The sequence below is a fragment of the Battus philenor genome, unplaced genomic scaffold (assembly GCF_028537555.1).
Source record: "Battus philenor isolate CCGP_79_NKW_IND1 unplaced genomic scaffold, ilBatPhil1.0.hap1 SCAF_13, whole genome shotgun sequence".
Classification (NCBI taxonomy): domain Eukaryota; kingdom Metazoa; phylum Arthropoda; class Insecta; order Lepidoptera; family Papilionidae; genus Battus; species Battus philenor.
This window is the reverse complement of record NW_027181675.1, coordinates 13375305-13396390: the sequence shown is the minus strand read 5'-3', so window position 1 is coordinate 13396390 and position 21086 is coordinate 13375305. Positions and strand designations below refer to the sequence as shown.

The window sequence follows — 21086 nt, the reverse complement described above, 5'->3', positions numbered from 1 at the left end:
ATACATGATGGTTTGTTATAGGTATAAATAGTTAATTAGTATAGAATTATGAATAGTTCATTTGTCAGCAAAAATCTTCAAAGCTTTTCATTTATTTCCAATCACCTGTATTAAGTGATCACTCTGAAATAGATTACATTAATTTATTTATTTCTATTCGAATGCGACATGTCAGTAACTTCTGGCAGTTCAATTTCTGCAGAGACATATAGTAAGCAAAAATTAATTTTAATATATAGTAATTTAAATTATGAAAACGCTTGTTCTGAATATAATATAAATATCATTAAGTTACTTATTATTTCTGAAACCATTTATTTTTGGAAAGCTTGTACCGTACATTCGGTATTTCAGACAGTAGACACCCACTGCAAAGCATAGGTCTTCCCCAAAGATATCTATGGACGGATATACTATAATCCTCCATGCTTGGTAGATGGTTTGGCTATCGCAGTGTTGTGTGGTGGTGGTGGTGTGGCGCGCATAGGATACTGCTGCCCATCCTCCGGAAACTAGTTTGTGAGCAGTGGCAATACTATATAATTAATACACATAGTTTAAATTAAGATTGTATTCCGGGAATCGAAACCCCGACCTACGACCACAAGTCTTAGTCCTTTACCGCTCAGCTACACTGTTCTTACCATATATTAATTTTCAGCAAATAATCTACACACTCACACCTTTAAAGCCAAAAAAATCACACCTATATAACCAATCATTCTGTATATTATCGAAAAAAAAACAATTATAGTACGTAGTACAATCGAGGTAAAAGCAGGTTTTTTGATAATCACTTTGTAAGTATACGTTAAAATTATTCCTCACTAAATCTCCTTGATTATTTTTTGCACAAATATTATTATTTAAATATAATATATATATATTTATTATTATTCTTACGTTTTCTTTGAAAAGAGTACAAACTTTAATTAAATTAGACAAGAGAGTACGAAATAAATGGATTCAACATCTTTAAATCACAAACGGAAGCGTAATACAATTTTGTAGTAAAACAAAGCCTATGCTATTATGTGTAACCTTCACAAAAAAAAAACAAACCATAGGCCGGTGAGACACAGAGACGGACAAACAAAAATAACGATCGTTCACATAATTATTATAAACCCAGCGGGGAGATGCGGCCGACCAGTTGGCGGGATGCCTTCGCAGAGCTTGCATTGTCAATGAATTAAAAATAAAACCGCGCTTCCATTTTCGAAAATTTAAAAAAGCGAACCGTGAGGATATGTGAGAATATTTTTATATAAACTGGTTTATTGGCTTGGTTTTGTGCTATTTCTAGCTGAGGATGAACTTTGTGGGTTTATAAACGCAATGAAGATGGAACGACTATTATTGGTGAATATATCAATATATTAATAAATATATATTAATATTAATTTAATTAAAAATGAATAACAAAAGCAACAACATATTTCAAAATGATATAAAACGAAAATTGAATAACAATTGTAAAAATAGAAAAAAATATATTATTTATAATTAGACGAAATATATAAATTAAGTGTAGTAGAGATTTAATTGCGTAATAATAATTAAAATTCGGTAGTCGTTAAAAATTAAATTAATATGTTTTTTTTTTCGTATATCGAAACTTATTTAAAACTTGTGTTATAAAACGTTATATATCTGATTTATGTTATATGCAACTTATATATAGTATATCGTCATATGTAGAATTATAGATATGGATTTGTATGGAATGTAGTCGCCGTTTCAGTCCATAGACGCCAACTGTAAGGCATATGTCTCCACCAAAAATATTTATAAAGGGACATACCATAATCGCCACACTTGGCGATCGCAATATAATGTTATGGTATGCAGAAGACGCCGTAACTCCTCCTGTTGGAAACTTGTTTGTCAGCAATGGAAATACTATATAATTAATACATTAAGTGTACATTATTTTTAGAATTGTATTTCGGGGATCGAACTGAATAAGTAGATAAACAAATAAGTTTAAATAGAAACCTTTTAGATAATATTACAAAAGCGACAGTAATTTATTATTGAAGGTTACACTTAATTATTGTTAGGAAACTATATGAACGTCCGAAAGGAAGTATCATCAGCGTGATGATAAAAAAAGTTATGTTGGTTCCAGAATATAAAAACCTGTAATAATTATGTGATTGTAAACATTAAACTTTTTAAAACTAAAGTCATCAAAAAATGTAGTATGCTCATATTTTTTTGAATCTCTCTAAATAGTATAAACAAATGTCTATTCTACATGAGACTAGCCAGCGGGATATTTTTTTTTTTTTAATAACAAAGTCGTACACAAAAACAAAACAACGTAGTAAAACAAAAAACAATGCTTCCTCTGAGATATCATTTCCCGTATGCATTTAAAAGATTAACGTTAATAAATTCCTAGTAATTATAATGCGTTTTTATACGAAATTACAAGTAATTATTACATATTGTTTTCGTATGCGGTGAATATAGAAACGAGATGTGTGTAACAATGAAATCTCTTTTTAATCTGTGGCAAGATATAGGTCTGTTAAGTGCGAATAGTAAGTCATTTATGGAACGGACTTCATCGGTAAAAAGATATATTCTCTTTAACCAGCTCTCTCTGGAAACACAAAGGTGGAATTCCCTGAGTTCTATTTTTAAATTCCATGATACATGTGTATATATATATATATATATATATATATATATATATATATATATATATATATATATATATACTTATGACTACTATGTTATACTATATATAATGAGTAGTCATCAAGTTCAGAAGAGGTGGGAACCGATTTACAAATAATTGTTTTAAACTATGTTGACAATGCCTTTAAGATCACCTAATTTAAAAATAGAATTACGGGAATTCCAATTTAGAGTTTCCAGAGATCGCTGGTAAAAGAGATAGATGAACATTGTTTTTATTACGTTCGTAAATCAATTGATTCCGATAAAAAGACTTGTCTAGCAACAATTACTTTTTGTAAAAAGAAACGAGGGAAAAACTAAAATGCAACATCATTCTGGTAACATACATATAAGTAAACATTTATTTGCAATTTTTGACGCCCAATAATATGTCTCTTTCACTTGTAATGTGATAAAAAGAGCGCTATGTTAACTCTTTCCGGCGAATGTAGTAGTCACATTTTATAATAACTATATAGACATGTACTGCAGAGAAGTTTATCCTTTACTCGTAATTAATTTAAAAAAAAAACTATTTTAATATATAATAGTGTACTAAATGATGACTTCAGTATGACATTTAAAATCAGATGGTCGCCTGATTATTACCTCATACATAAATACATTGATCACATGATGTACTTTAAATTGCCGAGCAAGAAATTGCAAACAGATTATGATCTAAATATAAATAATAATCCAGTGTTCCCGGTAATGCAGTTACTAATGTGTTCACCGCGCTACGCGGCCAGTCGTCATCTATTACAATTGTCCGCTGGGCGTTGTCCGTTAATTTCGTTTGTCTGTGGATCTCATTAATTCTTTGTGCGAATGCATGTATGACAATGAAGCCTGAAATAAGTGTCTAATCTTATTTTACGTAGCTATATCTAAATAAGAAAAGGGTAGATATTTACCCACTTCCGCACATGCAGTGCCAAACACAGAGTCCACTAATCACGGGCACTAATCGGCTTAACATAACTTCTGTAGATGCCCCGTGGAGGGGTGAAACAAGTGTTGAGTGATTTAGCGGTGGTGGTTGTGTAATTCGCATTGTTTGTCGCATGCGCATTTATCAGTGGGCAAGCGGGCGATGCAATTTGTTGCACAACTACCACTGCATGTGCGGAAGTGGCTAAATATTGGTCCTTTTCTTACTTAGGATGGACTTCCGCAATATAACGCATGATTCCATTAAATATTACGTAGCTATATCTGTAATATAATATTATTTCACTGAATTTTTTTAATCCGTTTTAATTCATGTTCCAGTATATAGATGGCGTTAGTAGTCGACTGAATGACTATAACGAATCGTTGTCTTATAGCAAATAAGGTTAGGAATTTTCAAAAACAATAAGACGAATTAAAATTGACAACTGATTATTATTATATATCCGCATAGATGGTGAGAGACGTGTTATTGCCATAAGTCAGTGGTAACATATTGGACCTTCATCACCAATTTTTCTTACATTTTATAATTGTTTATCTTATAGATATTTATAAATATAAGCCTAATAAATAATCTCATTATTTGAACAGTATCCATGCAGTATCACTGATAGGATTTTGAAATACAAAACTTATCGAACACCATCGTAATACAATCTTTGCAGTCTCCCACACGCTTCGTAAACCTAATGAAGCCTCATCAACCCCCTTGTGGTTAGAATTTCGTAAAGTTCGTTCTTAGCTGGCTTTTACTGAGTATAATAAATATTATTTCCGAATTTTAAGTATCTAAACTTCATGATTAAAGAGATATCGTGATGAGTACAATACATAGGTGGAGATCTTACATACACCGTATAGATTACTTCAATAAAATCCACCTACTTAAAAATGATAATCAATTTACTAAATATCTTTCAAACTGTACATGAAATTCGTGCAGAATTTTAATTAGACATTAGGTCATTTGAATAATAACAATAGAACGCATTACATTTTGTTACAATTAAACATTGTTTTGTCTCGGTGTACTGCAACCTTGATGCTTGCACAACTGTCCCATAACCTTTTATGCGGAGCCCGCCGGGGTGGAGTCAATAATACATTTTTTTGTTTGTATGTAAATTTTTATTTAATATTCGCACGTTTTGTGCTCGTTTTATAGAGGCCGTCTGGGCAGAGAATTCAGCTTACCCTATTTTGAAGTCTCATACTGGAGTTTTCTCTTCATTTCTTTTATCTCTGAAGATACTGACGTATTATTGTGGATAGGTGTAAGTCCCCTACTATGTTCCTGTCAGAATGTTAGAGAGAAATTCGAAAACTTTTTAGAAACTCGATAGTAGGGGCAACGTGTTCCGAAAAATCGATATCTATATCATCATCACCGTTTTAGTCTTAAGATGTCTACTACTAAATATGGTCTCCCCGATATATTTCCAATAAGACCGTTTGAAAGCGGTCTATACCCAGCGTTTCCCGTCAACATTAACCTGTTTATTTGTGATGTGATGTCTTATTAGTGTTAAAATGAATGAAAGAATTTGTGAAGAATAAAATATGAATGAATAAATGTCTTTCAGATAAGAAAGCAAATAATAAAATTTAAAAGAAATATATAAAAATAGTCCCTGTATACCCAAGATGGGCAATACAAGTGGCTAAAAAACGCGAGTCTTTAAAAAAAAGACGTTTTCTTTGTGTGTGAATGTACTACGCTACACTTGCCGATCCTTGATCTGAACTCCTGAACCTAAAGATTCCAGCAACCATCTGTTATACAGACATAACAAGTGTATTGAAATACAGTACATAGTTGCTTAAAAAAGAGCTAATAACATTAAAAGGCTCCGCTTTCGACGGAAACTAAACTTCGCCCCAGTCAGACACTAAATCAATTTGTGCTACTGGACGAACCTGTGTGCTACTAAACGAAAGCACCTCTTAATGTGCCTGTAGTACTGGATATCCGGTCTTTATTCTCCTCCGGTCCTATACCCCTGGTCGATATCGCCTCACTTTGCGTCGTAGTTACGTCCCAAAAAAACACGACGCAAATTGAAACGCCGAAAAGTGAATTAAGATTTTCTATAGCAAACCATGTAAAGATCGAAGATAGGTTCCAAGGTTACGAAAATACAACTTTTTAAAAAGAAAATTGAACAAAGTAAACATTTAAAAAACAAGAATAATATAACTCTGCTTATAAATAAATTGGAAAAAATATTTACCTTTTTTGTAACCTAAGAAAGTACACGTAAAAATTTAGATTTTTTTTTAAAAAAGCACAACTTACTATATCACAACACACTACGTAATTGAAACTGGACTCTAAAATTAGCAAAAAATAGTGAAAATAAAACTATTTACTTTGCGTTGTTTTTAGTTAGAAAGAGAATCCCCGAGTTTTGATGGCATAGCGTGATTAGAAACAAAAGTGCTGCCATTTTTTAGAAAAAAAAAAAAGAAAATTTCAAAACAAAAATTAAAGACGAACCCAAATCAACGCAACATCGAAAATCTGACGACGCACATTGAAAATTAGTACTAATTAAGCAGCGACGCAACTTCGAAAAAAACGCAAAACGAAACGACGCTAAGCGAGGTATTGGTGTACTTTAAAACAGTTTTGTAGTTGATTAAATTTTAATTCATATTTTAAATATCTTATATATTTTATATCGTAAGATGAGTGCCCGTAAATTTTTTGTTTATACAGAAAATTCAATCAAAAGACGCAAGCTGATAATTTAAAAAAAGCGACGTCACATCTCTGATCTTAATTTACTTTATGTTCGACTCGCTATTACGAAAGATCTATCATTTCAGTTTTTTTGAAACAGTTTAAACAATCGTGTATTTTATATATTTTTACCTGTTAATAATAATCAAGCTAACGTCAACATAGAAATAATAAAAGTATTTTCATTCGATATTTCATAATCCGTCAACAAGATGGCGCCTGTCATTGAGTAGAATTTTGTTTCAATAACGATATTTTATTAAATTAATACCAATTGCACGTAAATAAAAGCAAGTTTACACTTACACGATACAAAAACGGAATTAAAAGATTTATAATTTAAAAAAAAATCATTATTCTTTCCGAATCATCCTCAACAGTTAAAAACATTTAAATCAGATTAGAGTAACAATTGGTATGGTAATAGACGATTTTTTTTTTTAATTTTCTATATCGTCATAACCTTAGTCCCCGAAGGCCATAGACATTAAAACAATGTGTACCACGGTCCAATTCAGTCCCGGTTTTTGGTTATTTTGTTTCATTCCAAATATGACGTCACGCCATTGTTTTCGCCGGATTGGTATCACCATATAAATAATCACATACATTTCTGTATATTGTTTAGAGCATATTTCAATGTCAGTTACATGGGTTATTTTTTTATAACTTTTAATTTATTCAGGAAATGGTATCTTTATTTTTCGGTGCGTGTATTATCTGTTATATTCTGTTTTTGTAAAGTTTTATTTTGTTACGTTAATTATAAACGATTAATCATTTAATAATATTACAGAATCTTACTTATTTATAACATTATCTGCTTATAATCATTTATAGATAACATTTACGTCACGAGACGAATGCAAAAGATCATATTTTTTTAGAATCTGGAATTGGATCTGATTGGAATCCCCTATGATAGCATTATTCAACTTAAAGCTACAATAATTCCAAATGCGCCCAGAATTGAGAAGAGCCCACAACAAACACAGACGGTTTTATTTAAGCTCTCAAATCACTACATTGGTATTTATACAGAGATGAGCCAAGAGGTTGATTGGTAAAGATTCTTTTATTGAGCACTAAACTTCAAACCTTGAAACATCGATGGAAACTTACCAGTTTATCGGTATTCTACAGACTGTATTTTGAACAATGTGCAGCGTAAACTCTCCAAATAAGTTCCCAATCTCCTTTCATCAATCAGACAACAAGATGCACGAATTCACGAAATCCGTACACGGTTGAAATTCCTTTGTAATTTCCTTGAATAGCCAAGGATGAACAAACTACCGCGTCATTGTTTCCAGACAATCATAACTTAGAATTCTTCGAGACATGAGTGAATAAGTTTCTTCTAAGCAAGCTTAACATTACATGCTTAACATTAGACGAGACAGAGGTCAAATATTTCGCCTATAAAAGATAAAAAAGGAAAAACGAAAAAGATAAAACATGTTATCTGTAATACGCCCTTAAATGGACAGACGACCTTGTTCAGGTCGTTCAAAGACGCGAGATGCAAGCTGCTTCCTACCGGTAATATTTTAAAACTATGGAGAAGGCTTATGTCTAGCATTAGATGTCCAACGATTAAAATGATAATGATGAAGAAATTAAAATAAATTTTTAATCTTTTAGAATTATGGAACTGTTTTAGATGACGGTTTCCTGAACTCGCATATCCACAGTTAGCTAGCATAGATTCCTCTATTACTTTAGCTACAATACACGGAAGCGTTCGGATAAACAGGAGAAACTTGGAGATGTCTTATAACCTACTTTCAGGACTGATGCAGATTTCAATGAGTACCACAACACCGTGTATGGCTAAGTAATACTTTCAAACAATGGAACAGCTTGAAAGCTTGGTAGAGGAAGCTTACATGTTTGACTACGACCTTTGATCATGAGGAAGAAACTAAGAAGAAAAAGAGAAACAGGAAGAGTAATATTAACAAAGAGAACAGGAAATGCGACCTCGTATATGTTAGTTATGAACATTAATATCAATTTAAGATCTTACGGAACACGGAAAACATGACTTCGAACAAAAAGCGAAGAGGAAATAACGCTAGCATTCGTGTAATTATAGAACAAAAACTAAAAGAATCATTAATTTTATTAATCAAAACTCAAGAGATAATGGAGCTATTAAGTATGTTTAAATTAATAATAAATCACTTAACCGTTAATTCATGTTTAATTTTAGATGTAGTTTAACTATAAGGTATATCAATAATATCTTTTATTTACAACAGATATGAATAGATTGTGTTCAAATTCTTTCAAATATCACGCCAGTACCTGCGATGTCCTTGGAACATTGTGGACTATTTTGGTCCGACCGTGTCCTTCATAGTCCAAGGATGAGAAAACGAAGACATTTGTGAAAGTAATGGAGATAATTTAAATTTGCCAACGTTCATGTGGCAAATTTACAATAATTTTACAAGTGTTCGTTAGCCCATGTCATTGTTATTGATAGTATATACATAAAAAACAAAGCTCTGCTTTGTGTAGCAACTGTAAAATTATTATTTTAACTATACAATTTCTCTTTTCAGATCTTTTCATCTCTGCTTTTTATCTCTATTGATCTCCAATCTACAAGAGCCGATGGTACGGTATTATCTGCCGTGTTGGCTCCGAGTAAAGATGGAACACTGCAACGCCAGGAGAGGAGTTACTATGAAAGATATGGCGCAGGAAGACCGTTATACGATAGACCCGACTACGATCGCCTTTCGTCTTGTGGAAGATGCGACGACAGATACGACGATAGATACGACGACAGGGATGACTACGACAGAGGTAGGGATAGGTACGACGACGATCGACGCTCAAACCGACCGACTTCCGGCAGCAGATATGATAAAAACAAAGATTACGATGACGACGATAGAAGATATAGCGGTGAAAGGAAAAGTGGAAACAAAAACGGCACTGAAGACGATACCACAGACAAAAAAAGACCATACGACGATAAAGATCGACCAAGCAGTGGCAGGAAAGGTAACAGAGATAGACATAGACACGATGATCGAGATAGATATAGACCCGATTACTACGATAGATTTTTAAGGGACCCTTACAGGTACGAGCGACCTTACTACGACGATCCATATAGAGAAAGGAGGCCGTACGATAGATATTACCCATATCCGGATAGATATGATGACGGGTACGGAAGTAGATATGACGGGTATACGGGCTACCGAAGGCCATTCTACGGTGAAAGCTACGATAGAGGTAGCGCGTATGATGTTTACGGAGGCTACGGGCCTGGTGTTGGAAGAGGACCGCACGATAGGTAAGTGGGATAGATAGTTATCTTCATACTTACATTATTTTTAATTCAACTATGTCAATGTCGCTTAACACGTTCACTGCGGCTTGAGGCCGATTCAGCCTCATGGTAGACTTTGCACTGGTGCGGCGCGTAAAACTCGTGTTTTCTCTCTAGTGCGGCGGCTGTTTACACTCAACCGTATGAGATATGACAAAGACAAATATAGCTTTCTTTATGTCTGCGAAGCATTGACTCAATATTGTAAAAAAAATGATTGAAACATGAGGCAGAAAAGGCCTCAACCGCACTACTAGGAAGTTCAGCTTGAGGCTGATTCGACCTCAGCCGCACCAGCTGAAAGTTCTTCAAAATTGGGCCCGCAGTGAACGTGTTAATTGCGGAAACCTAGCCGATAGGACAAGACAAGAAAAAAACATTTATTTCAACACTTTGCTAACCTTAGAGATAAATTTCCTTAAGAAAATTATTTTCGTTTTTTTTTTATAAATGCTCTTTGTGCGTTGACATATACAGGGTGGAATTTTTTAACACCACCTGGAGGGAAAGTACTGTAAATACTGGAGATGGACAATTTTACACAAAGGAAACATTTGTTTATTTTTAAAAAGAAACAGAACTGAACAGAACATTCTCAGATTTTGGAATTTTTTTTTAATCCGAAAAAATAACATCCTGCACTTTTATGGTATCGATCGATAGGGTCAATCATAAGGATCACATCTCTCTAACAAACGTAGTAAATTAAATACACGGAGAACCAAACCTATCGATCGATAATGGCGGAACGAAAGTATATGGCTTTCAGGAAATCTCGATACCGACCTATAAGGTATTTGACATTTCAAGGAGTAAATGGACACCGACAAGAAATTAGTTCAGAATTTTTCTATCAAAAATAAATTTTGTTTGCCTATTAGCATTTATATCTTCACTGGGTTTTAGGTGAGCGTATAGATCGTTTCCCTTCACGGACTTACTAGTAAACCTCGACTTGAGCCAAATAGTATTTTTTATAATAAATGCCAAACAGCTGTAAATACTCTGTATTTGAAATGAAAATTATTTTCAATTCACAACGGATTTCCATCTTCTATTATTTGATGAACTCTTTCTCTATTTTTAGTCAATTATTTTGCCAATTTCATATAATTAATTTTCTTAACCTCTGTCCTGTTACAAGAATAAATTAGCTAAGTTGTAATTAGTAACAATCGATGAAGTGGGCGTATGTCCAGCATTGGGCATTCTATAGCTGACATGATGGTGATGAAATGTAATTGTTTAAATTTAGTTTCCGCCGAATGATAGAGCGTTGCAATAAGATCACTGGTAAACAGATTAAAAAAAATTTCAACAATTGTTAACAGACTATACACAATGTACCTGTGCGAATGACATTTAATTTGTGGCCAATAAAAAAAAAGTTACAGTTCATTAACCGACACGAACCGTTATTATAGATTCATGTCACTGAACAAAGCTGATAATACATACATCGGATAATACAAAAATCGACGCTTTCGCCTAAATTCGCCATTGTAGCGCCAGCTCAATGACCATGTAATAATAACACGGTGGCAACTCAACCAAATAGTTTCACCGTTGTCTATGACCTTTTCCCGCCAATGTAACTGTCCATAGAGAGCGCAAAATACTGCTAACAAAAAAAATCAAACCCCTGTCAACGTATTAACAGTATGATTGTAAATAGGTGTGACCTTTTGACAGTTTTATAGCTCTTTTATCAACAAAAAATCTTTAAAGCATTTACGACTGTTTTCAAACGACCTGTATAAAATGTTGGCACTGAAATATTTTACTTCAAATTAGTTTTTGTATAGAAATTCGACTGGACAACAACTTTAAGCATTACAAAGTCTGCAGAGACATACAATAAACAATATTTAATTTCAATATGTAGTAATCCGAAATATGTAAAACGCTTTTTCATATTACGTTATTCATTACTTCTGTAACCATATTTTTGAAATGGTTGCATTAATTGACATTAAGCTATACATTCGCCATTTTAAAGCTTTTACACCGATTTCGAATCATCCTGTGTACGTCAATAGCATAAGAAGGTACGATTAAAATTTACACGACCGTCTTTTACAGTTATCATACAACGTGTCTCAAAATATGGTTTAGATTTGTTTAGGACAACTTATTATTAAATCAGTTTCATTTAACTGTAGTTATTAACTAAAAAAAATGGTTTTGTTACGACGCTGCAAAGTTTATAGCAAGCGTTACTTCAGCTGCAGAACATCCACTGGATCAGTCATAGGCTCTCCTGCATAGATTTCCAATAGAATTTGTTAGAAGAGGTCTAGATCCTGTATCTAGAAACAACCTTAACTAGATCCACCACCTTATAGAATCAATTATAATATTTCCTTCTTATTTCGCGAAATAATAAAAGATAATTAATTAGAAAAACAAGATAATTAATTTGAAAAAGAATATTTTTAATACGTTTTAAATTACGTGTAAAATCAGCAAAGAATGGTTAATTACAATCACGACTATGAAATTGACCGAAATGTTTATTTACTCAAGGTTGTATATAATTAGGAGGCATATTTGCATAATAGTTCGTGATTTATGGGCGATATGGTATAATCCCACGAGGGTTGGCGATCACAATGTGGGAATATGTTGCGCAGAGAACTATACTGCTCATTTTCTGAAAAATGATCCGTCTATCGCCTCCTACGACAGCTGAAAGAAATGGGAGCCAAGTTCTAGGAAAATCGCAGATTATGGTGTGCGCAAAACTGAACATCTTTGGTTTTATATATGTGTATAAGATTGGGATTGACTTTAGTGGACTGTATTTAATTAAAAGGCATTGGTCCAGATAAGGATTAATTTATTAAGAATTAATTTTACAAGGAAGAGAAAACACGTGTGCTCGGTGGCGGTAGGGAGTAGAGAGAGAGCACAGATAAAAACATATTTTTACAAATTCGCCAAACCATAGATAAGATCTTAACTTAAACATTTTTGGTTGGTACTGTTGCCAACAATATGACCTATTTATTCCAACTTTTTTATTTTTATAACTATTTTCTATCTTAATTATTTACTTACATTACTTTATGTCTTATTTACTAATTTATTCCTTGTACTTGTGTGCGTGTAAACTATTTGAAAAATATGTGGCATTTAGCACTTTTAACATCATCCGTAATGGACTAACCTTATTATTCTATTTATCCTTTTATTTTGACAGTATTTATCTAAGGTATAATTGATATTTTTTATTTTTATTACAATTAATCTTATGATTACTTCATTCTTATTTCTGACTTTTTTAGTTTATTTAATTATAATTTTTGTTACGTATTTTCTTATCCTTAAGGATCATCTTTGGTAGAGACCTATGACTTGCAGTATTTTTGACCCCCGTTCTTTGACGCCTCTAGTACTTTCCGTGTCTTAGGTACACTAAAACTTTTTTTTTTTTCAAAATGATTTTTTTTACAAATTTTATTATTAGCGCTTTCATCTTTTTCATTTCTAAATTCTTTCATTCCTTTCATAATTTAGTAATCCTTTAGTTCATCACCTCACTTTTGTCGCGTTCTCAACAGAATACTGCAGGTTAACATTTTGTTTTGTTTTGCTTTAATTTATTTATTCATTTTGCTTTATTCTTACATTCCTATCAACTTAATTTTTACTTTCATATTTTCTTCAATTATATCACAGATTAAATATTTATGTTGACTGGTCTAATACGCTTTTGTTTTTTTGCCTACTTGTTCCTTTTAATGGTCTCTCCTATGATCCTTCTGCAGTTCTCTAGAAAGGTCCTGCAACTCTCCTTGTTGGCCCTAAACGATGCGATGTTCCTATCTTCGACTCCTTGCTGCGACTGAAACAAGTATTTACCTTCTAATCGGCTAATATAAGAAGATGACTAAGTACTGTATACTGGCAGTTTCAGACCATGGGACGAAACATATCGCGGTCAATCGGGCTGGGATGATGGAGGTCGAGGGTACTACTTCGCGTCAGGCAGGCCGGAGACCCCACCTTCCCCGCTCTGGGGAAGATCACAATACTCCAGGTATCGCCAACATTTATTTATGCCTATAAAAAAGTATACATCATATTGTCATTTTTACATCCCGCTTGTTTAATGTAACAAAATTAAAAGCTTGTTAAATGTGCTTTGAAGGCTTTTGTGGACAAACGAGTACATCCTTCTCTCTCTTTTCTAGCTTCCTAGGCTTACCTAAGGGAGCATAAAAATTAAAGCGTAATTCCCTGAAAATATTCCTCAATATTATAGGTTACAATAATAACTAAATTTAGATTTAGTTTTGGAATAACTTCAATGTCATCATCGTTATTTTTTTCGTAACACGTTCACGTGATATATACCGCCTGAAGAACTGTATCGAGTAAAATTTACGCTATTGTCGGAGGTAGGAGTGAACTTCTCCGAAGATCTTCAACTCAATTTGATATCAGATTTGGGAGAGGATTGTCATATTATTTCACACGTTCATTGCTAGACGTAGATCTTTCCAATAAATTTGCAATAAGATCGCTCTCAAGCGGCCTGAATCCGTCGTCTTTCAACTTCCTCCTCTGTCCTTGTCTTGTCCACCTTGTAAAATATCTAATCGCTACAGAACTCTAATATAGTAACTATAATATAATAATATACTAACAATAATATAATATATCTATCTAATTTAGTTTGAAGAAGCCCATACACTCATTTGATGGCTGGCAAATAAGGTTAAATTAATATCTTAACTGCCTAAAACAAGGCTTTAGTGACCTTGGGTTTAATTAAGGTGAAGAAATGTAGGCGAAGTGTCTCTGAGCTATGAACGCCATCTAGTAAATAGAATATATATCACGCTTACGTTACGCTTACTTAAGAACGACTTTACCGATTTCATTCATCTTTTCATTAAACGGTTTTATTTAGTTCGACCCGTACGGAATTTGTTTATTTGGGTCAAAATTAGAAATTGAAATTTAAGCACCTTCCCGTTGTCAGATTGATCTGAAATTTGGTACACACATTTAATTTAGATGACAATACAATATAATAAAATCAATAACATTATAAAACTAAGATGGCCGCCGAAACAAAATGGCGGATTACATATTTTTGCTTAACCCCCTCAATATGGGTATCAAATGAAAGGGCTACACTAGTAAAACACGATGATTATGTCAAAATTTAAAATTCAAGATGGACGCCGTTCCAATATGGCGGACTAAGTACATATTTTTCCACAACCACTACAATATGGGTATCAAAAAACCGTTTAACTAAAATTTTTTTTTAAATGTATTTATTTAATAAATATGCTAATACTTTATAGAAGGTTCTTATCAATAAGAAATTTAAGTAAACGAAGAAAACTGAAAATTTTTATAATATTAATAAAATTAGATATGAATTAATTAAAACGTGTCATTATTTGAGAGTTTGACAGTTCAGTTTATTTATTTCATATTTAATCAATAAATAAAGCTTATTTTTCTTTTAAATTTCGACAGCCTGTAACTTCTGGCAGTACTGACATGATAGTAACAAAATAATATAAAGAACAAATTTACGAAGTGAAATGTATCATTTGAAAATAATTCTTTCAGACCTCAGACAGGCACAAGTGGTTGGCAGGGTATCGGATATACGACCGGTTATCGAGACCCAGCAGTCGATTACCGCGGTTCATACGGATACGGGCAGACTGGCGGATATGCTCAGACCACCGGATACGGACAGTCCAACGGATACGGACAGATTGGTAGTTACCGTCAAGACTTGACTTCGGGATATGGACAATCCAATGGATGGCACAGCGTAGGAGAAAGAAGGCCGTATCGTGATCAAAGGTAAATTCATATAGTATTACCATCGTTACAGCTGTATAACGCCCACGGCTGGACATATACCTACGCCATAGATTTCCAAAAAGATCAGACTGATTCCACTGTTTTCCACTACTAGTTTCATAACTAATACTGGCAATCAATAAATAAAAAAATACAACGGTCGTACCATTCAAAGAAATTTCTTATAGACAATCATAAGTACGGAACAGTTTAAAATATTATTATTATGTTATATAATCAAAAATACGTATACATACAAGCCTATTTGAATAAAAAATATTTGATTTGTATTATCAAATATTCTTTATTCAAATAGGCTAAAACAAGCTCTTTCGAATCGACAATTACTTTAAAAGGTCAGTATTGCCAGTCGCAACTACCACCGGTTCGTAAAGCAGGTTTGCTGTGAAGAGCCGGCAAGAAACTCAACAGTTACTCTTTATAAATAAAGTTTTAAAAAAATCCATGGCAATTATTAGCAACCATTAACATCAGTTTAGTATTCTTAGATAAAATAGTATACCTTTCTTTCAATAATATACAATATTGTCTATATATATAGACTATATCTATCTATATGTAAATTTCTCCAATGGTAGATCTGAAATTGTTTGTGGAATTTTACTCTACATATATATATTTACCTATAAATAGCATATAATTTATATATAGAATGCCATATGTCCAGCTGTGGACTTCCTGCGGTTGAAATATACTATGTTATTTATTACGTTACTATATTTGTCTGTTTAATATAAATATATTTACCATATTTGTAGTTAACCTTTGAAAATTTGAACCAAATGCAAATTCAACAAACTAATCGGTTAGATTCTATTCATAACATGAATAAACATTTTTTTCCTCTATTTTTAGTATCGACTTTTTTATCAAACTTCAAATTAAGTATTGACAGATTTCTTTTTATTCTTTGCTTATATCCTGCATTCCTCTAGTTTGGTAAAGCAAGCAATAACCAAATAATTTGTACACAATTTTTAATTTTATATATGTTCATTGACATTTGTGAAATATTAATTTTTTTTTCAGTGGGGTAAATCAACTCGACAATAGTAATGGTAACACTCGATACGGACAAGGCGGTGACCGTCAACAAAATATTAACGATGCTAATTTAAAAAGTTATGGTCCTAGTAGCACGACGCCCAACACTAACTACTTATTTGCGCGGGAAGACGACATTGTGACAGCTAAACCAGCTGACAGCGCCAGTGAGCCGCCATCTTAGATATTAAAAAATATTTATTGATATTTATATACACATAATTACAGATACATATTTATGTAACGCGTATATGCTGTATAATTAAACATATTCATATTACAATAAAATAAAATTAAATTAGTTATTAAATGAATTAAACAATGTGAAAAAAATTAAAAATTATTTTATTTTAGTACTAACTGTAGCTTGCACGTATATTCTTGGTAATTTCTAAGATACCAAAAATAAATAATCTGGCCTAGTTTTAAAACTTTAAGAGCAGTAATTTTTTTAAAATGCATTTTTATTCGACGCTTCCCCAACACATTAATAGCTAATCTCTACTCCGCAGTAGGAATATTTTTAACAAATTTCAAATCTCTAAGTATTAGGAGTCCAGAAATATCGTAATAAGGCAGTACCTAGGTGGTAATATCATATACAGACATATAATGTGATCAAAAAGTATTCTAAAATTTGTCATTTAAAAGTCCCGGGCGTTAGGAAGGCAAGTATTTTTTTTTCTCAAATACAGACTGTGTATAACATGTCAAGCGTCTATTTATCAAAAGGTTTCGTTATCTCCGAATTTTACGTGTTTTTGTCAAACACATCGTCTCAATTGGACGAAATCACTCAGTTTTTTGAAAAAAAGAAAACTAAAAACTCTACTCATATAGTTCCGCAACGACCGCATTCAACATATTTGGCTCCGTGCGACTTCTGGCTATTTAGCAGACACGAAAGCCAATACGAAGACACCCTTTTCACGATTGAGTTGATAAAAACTGAATCAAACAAAATCTGGAAGGCTTTAGCGGAAAAACACTATTCCGACTGTTTTGAAGAATTGGCACAAGTGCGTTTCATCGGACAGGGATTACTTTGAAAGAGATAATATTGATTTGGAAGGAAAGTTGTACTTTGAGATATTGGACGAGGAAATGTTTAAACCATAAACAATGACTTTTAAAAAAAACTAAATTCTAAAGGTTTATAAGTCGTTTTATCAAAAATGATTCATTTCATCGCTGTGCAATACAGATAGTGCCGATATAATATTATCAAATGTTATATCATTGTCGCGGTCTAATCTAAAGAAACGATAACTTAAATACCTATCAAGTTCTAGCTCAAAAGGTGACACTATTTCATTTAACTTACCAAACAAACTAAATAAAAGATATAATTTATGAGTAAAGCTGGTATTATGTTTATCGTAAATGATTAGTGTTTTAAATTATAGGTTGCTGATTCAATATTTACATGACAACGATATATTTCCTTTTTCGAAATAAAAGTTTCCCAACAGTTGAGACATTATAAGGTTGAGAAAATAACACACAAAAATAATTTTTAAAAAATCGGACGACACTACAAATTTATTTCAGCGTCATCTATTGTATAAATGTGAAACAAATATATTTTATAGTTTTTATTTGTTTCGCTAGGTGGAAATTGAGTTATGAATTTCTCTAGTTACAGCAAAAACATTTAGTTCGATCGGTAAATGAGCATATTATTATTAAATACCAAAATAAAATAATATGTTACAAAAATTATATTTGGTGCTATTCAATAACACCGCGATAGATTTTAGGTTATTTTAAATGCATCTTAATATTACTCAAAAGTTAATACAAATAGCATAAAGGGATTATTCTAGCGCAAATAGGTTTAGAAATTAAATTCATGTATCTGATGTACATAAACATTTATTTGTTAAAATTAACCTCATACCCTTAGTTTTACTGGTTATATATTATGTCAACTTATTTGTTATGATAGTTCCATAATTGACAGATAGATGGCGCTGGTATCAAACAATTTATTAGCATTACTAAGCAAGAGGAATAAATGGACAATTTTTAGTAATTGCACTTTAAAGTCTATTATGACTTACCAGGATTTTTCCTGAGCTGTAGGAATCTTCAAAAGTTTTGTAGTTCTCACTTGATACTTCATATTTTACTGGTTGTTTCTAGCTCGCGATTCCCAACCGACGTCAAAATAAACGACGGACTTGGAGCAACGGCTTAAATGCAACAAGATTACGAGAACTTTCCATGATATTATTTTCACAGATATATAAATAGCCATGACACTTTAAAAAACACACTAATAGCGTTCCGTACTGAACAGTCATGCAATTTCTTTTATAAAACTTTATACTTATGTAGAATACGAAAAACTTTCTCTAGTTTAAAGGCCTTCTCCTTCTGAAGTTTCAGACTAATTGATACATAGACTAGATATAGAATTGTTGAGTTCGAAATTTAAATTTAAAATGACCTATCCGAGTGGATATTTCTGTATTAATATATACATTTGTTATTATTTTCCTGTCCCGCTTATTATGATGAAATCGACTAAAGGAATAACTTTTATACTTAGGTTAACAATTTATTACACATAAAAAAGATACAATAAGTACAGCATGATTTGTTATACTTATTATTTACTATATATTATTTATTAAATACTAAAAAGAATCGTTAAAAAAGTGACCAAACCCGTAATGATAGCATAGTAAAGAAAGGCCTTTTTCAAAATTTCGATTATTATCTGTCCTTGTATACTTTGAAGAAGATATTGTCGTGTCGCATTCTAATAAATGAAACTGTAGTGCAACTTTTATTTACAATTTATTGCACAATAAAATTCTATATAACAAAACGAAAAGGATATATAACAATATGACATAGATAATAACTTAAAATACTTATAAAATGGACAGGACCACGAGGTACCAGAGCGAGGGGCAGACCTAATGCCAGGTGGGTTGAAGAGATCGTGACTACGGCAGGTCACGGGTGGCTCCAGGTTGCCAAAGATTGAGGAAAATGGAAAGCTTTGGAGGAGGCTTTTACCCAGAGGGGGTCCATACAAACTTAGTTTAAAAATTCTCGAAACTCTTATTTATAATTATTATTTTAAGTTGTTTGTATGGAATGAAATAATATAAATAATAATGATATCCTTGTTATTGTTGTTGTTGCTGTTATTGGAGAAAAACTTATATATATGCACAGAAGGCGGTCTTATCGCTCATGGCGATCTCTACCGGACAACCTCAGGATGGAGATAAGTAATACACTCTGTGTTTGGTACTAATCGGTGTAACATAACTCTTGAAGATACCCCGTGGAGGGGTGAAACACGTGTTGAGTGATTTGACGGTGGCAGTTGTGTAATTCGTATTTTTTGCCGCATACGCATTTATCAGCGGGGTGGCGGGCGGTGCACTTTGTTGCACGACTACCACTGCATGTGCGGAAGTGGCTAAATATTGGTTTATTTCTTACGAAGTTAAGAGACAATTTATACAGGGTGATTGTAAATATGTGTAAAAGCTATAAAGCTTACATTCAATCATTTAAAGCTTTTAAATCTATAACCAATCATCCTTTATAATAAAATAGATAGACGGCAAGATCTAAACCGATCGGATAGTTTTTGACGAGTGAAATAAAAGTATACCGGCAACCTAATCATGTTAGTCGGACAAACGTGATATCAACAAGGGCTGGAATTAAAATAATCAAACAATTAACGAAGCGATAAAATGATTCCACGATTATTTACGATAACTGTCATACGCTCGTCCGCTTCGCTTTAGGTTCTCGTGTTTTAGTCATTTAAAAAAAAACTATTATTTTTAATTCAGCCAGTACATTCAGTTCGTTGTGTTTCGTGGGATAAATTAAAAAAAAATAATTAAAATGACAGAACAGGACAATGTGAATGTGAAGGAAAATGGTTCCGATTCAAAAACCGGTACTGGAGATACTAAATCATCTCTTACTGCACCAGCTAACGAGTGAGTACATAATAAAATATATAATAATTGTTACTAGAATGTGATACCGATATTAGGATGATCAGGAAAAGTTTGCGCATTCAAAGTGAAACAAGGTGACGGAATCATCACGATAATTGGATTTATTACACTATTAACATATATATATATATATATATATATATATATATATATATATATATATATATATATATATATATATATATATATATATATGTATGTATATATATATATATATATATATATTTACCTTTATATTTTTAATTCCACTTTTTAATTTTCTTTTTGGTTTTTATGATTGATGCTTGCATCCACCTTCATTAATTTGTCTATGCACCGTCTAAACGGTTAGCTACTAGATAATGGCTTCGACATTTTGCCATTATACATGATTTGTATATGTGTTTAAATAAATAAAGTTACATATAAATTCATCATCATGATCAACATTTCAGTTGCA

The 21086-nt window shown here is 32.4% G+C and overlaps 2 protein-coding genes across 3 annotated transcripts in view; both read left to right on the top strand.

Moving 5' to 3' along the window:
• Positions 1-1152: 1152 nt before the first annotated feature.
• LOC137933514 (FHA domain-containing protein FhaA-like) lies at positions 1153-16885 on the top strand. Its single transcript, XM_068777472.1, has 5 exons — positions 1153-1362; positions 8962-9707; positions 13657-13785; positions 15339-15581; positions 16632-16885. Exons 1-5 carry the CDS (start codon positions 1339-1341, stop codon positions 16828-16830), a joined length of 1341 nt encoding a protein of 446 aa, XP_068633573.1. The 5' UTR covers positions 1153-1338; the 3' UTR covers positions 16831-16885.
• Positions 16886-20447: 3562 nt separating this feature from the next.
• Myo61F (Myosin 61F) overlaps positions 20448-21086 on the top strand; it is an 88676-nt gene continuing 88037 nt past the window's right edge. For both annotated transcript variants that reach the window (XM_068776979.1, XM_068776977.1), the window contains exon 1: positions 20448-20626. In XM_068776979.1, the coding sequence (XP_068633080.1) occupies positions 20529-20626 (98 nt within the window). In that variant the 5' untranslated portion in view covers positions 20448-20528. The remainder of the gene's footprint in view (positions 20627-21086) is intronic.

Excerpts from the sequence above, each read along its gene's own strand:
- LOC137933514 (XM_068777472.1), top strand. The coding sequence starts at position 1,339 with ATGAAGATGGAACGACTATTATTG. Across the intron at positions 9,708-13,656 it reads GGAAGAGGACCGCACGATAG|TTTCAGACCATGGGACGAAA; the intron begins GTAAGTGGGATA and ends GTATACTGGCAG. Across the intron at positions 13,786-15,338 it reads GGAAGATCACAATACTCCAG|ACCTCAGACAGGCACAAGTG; the intron begins GTATCGCCAACA and ends TAATTCTTTCAG.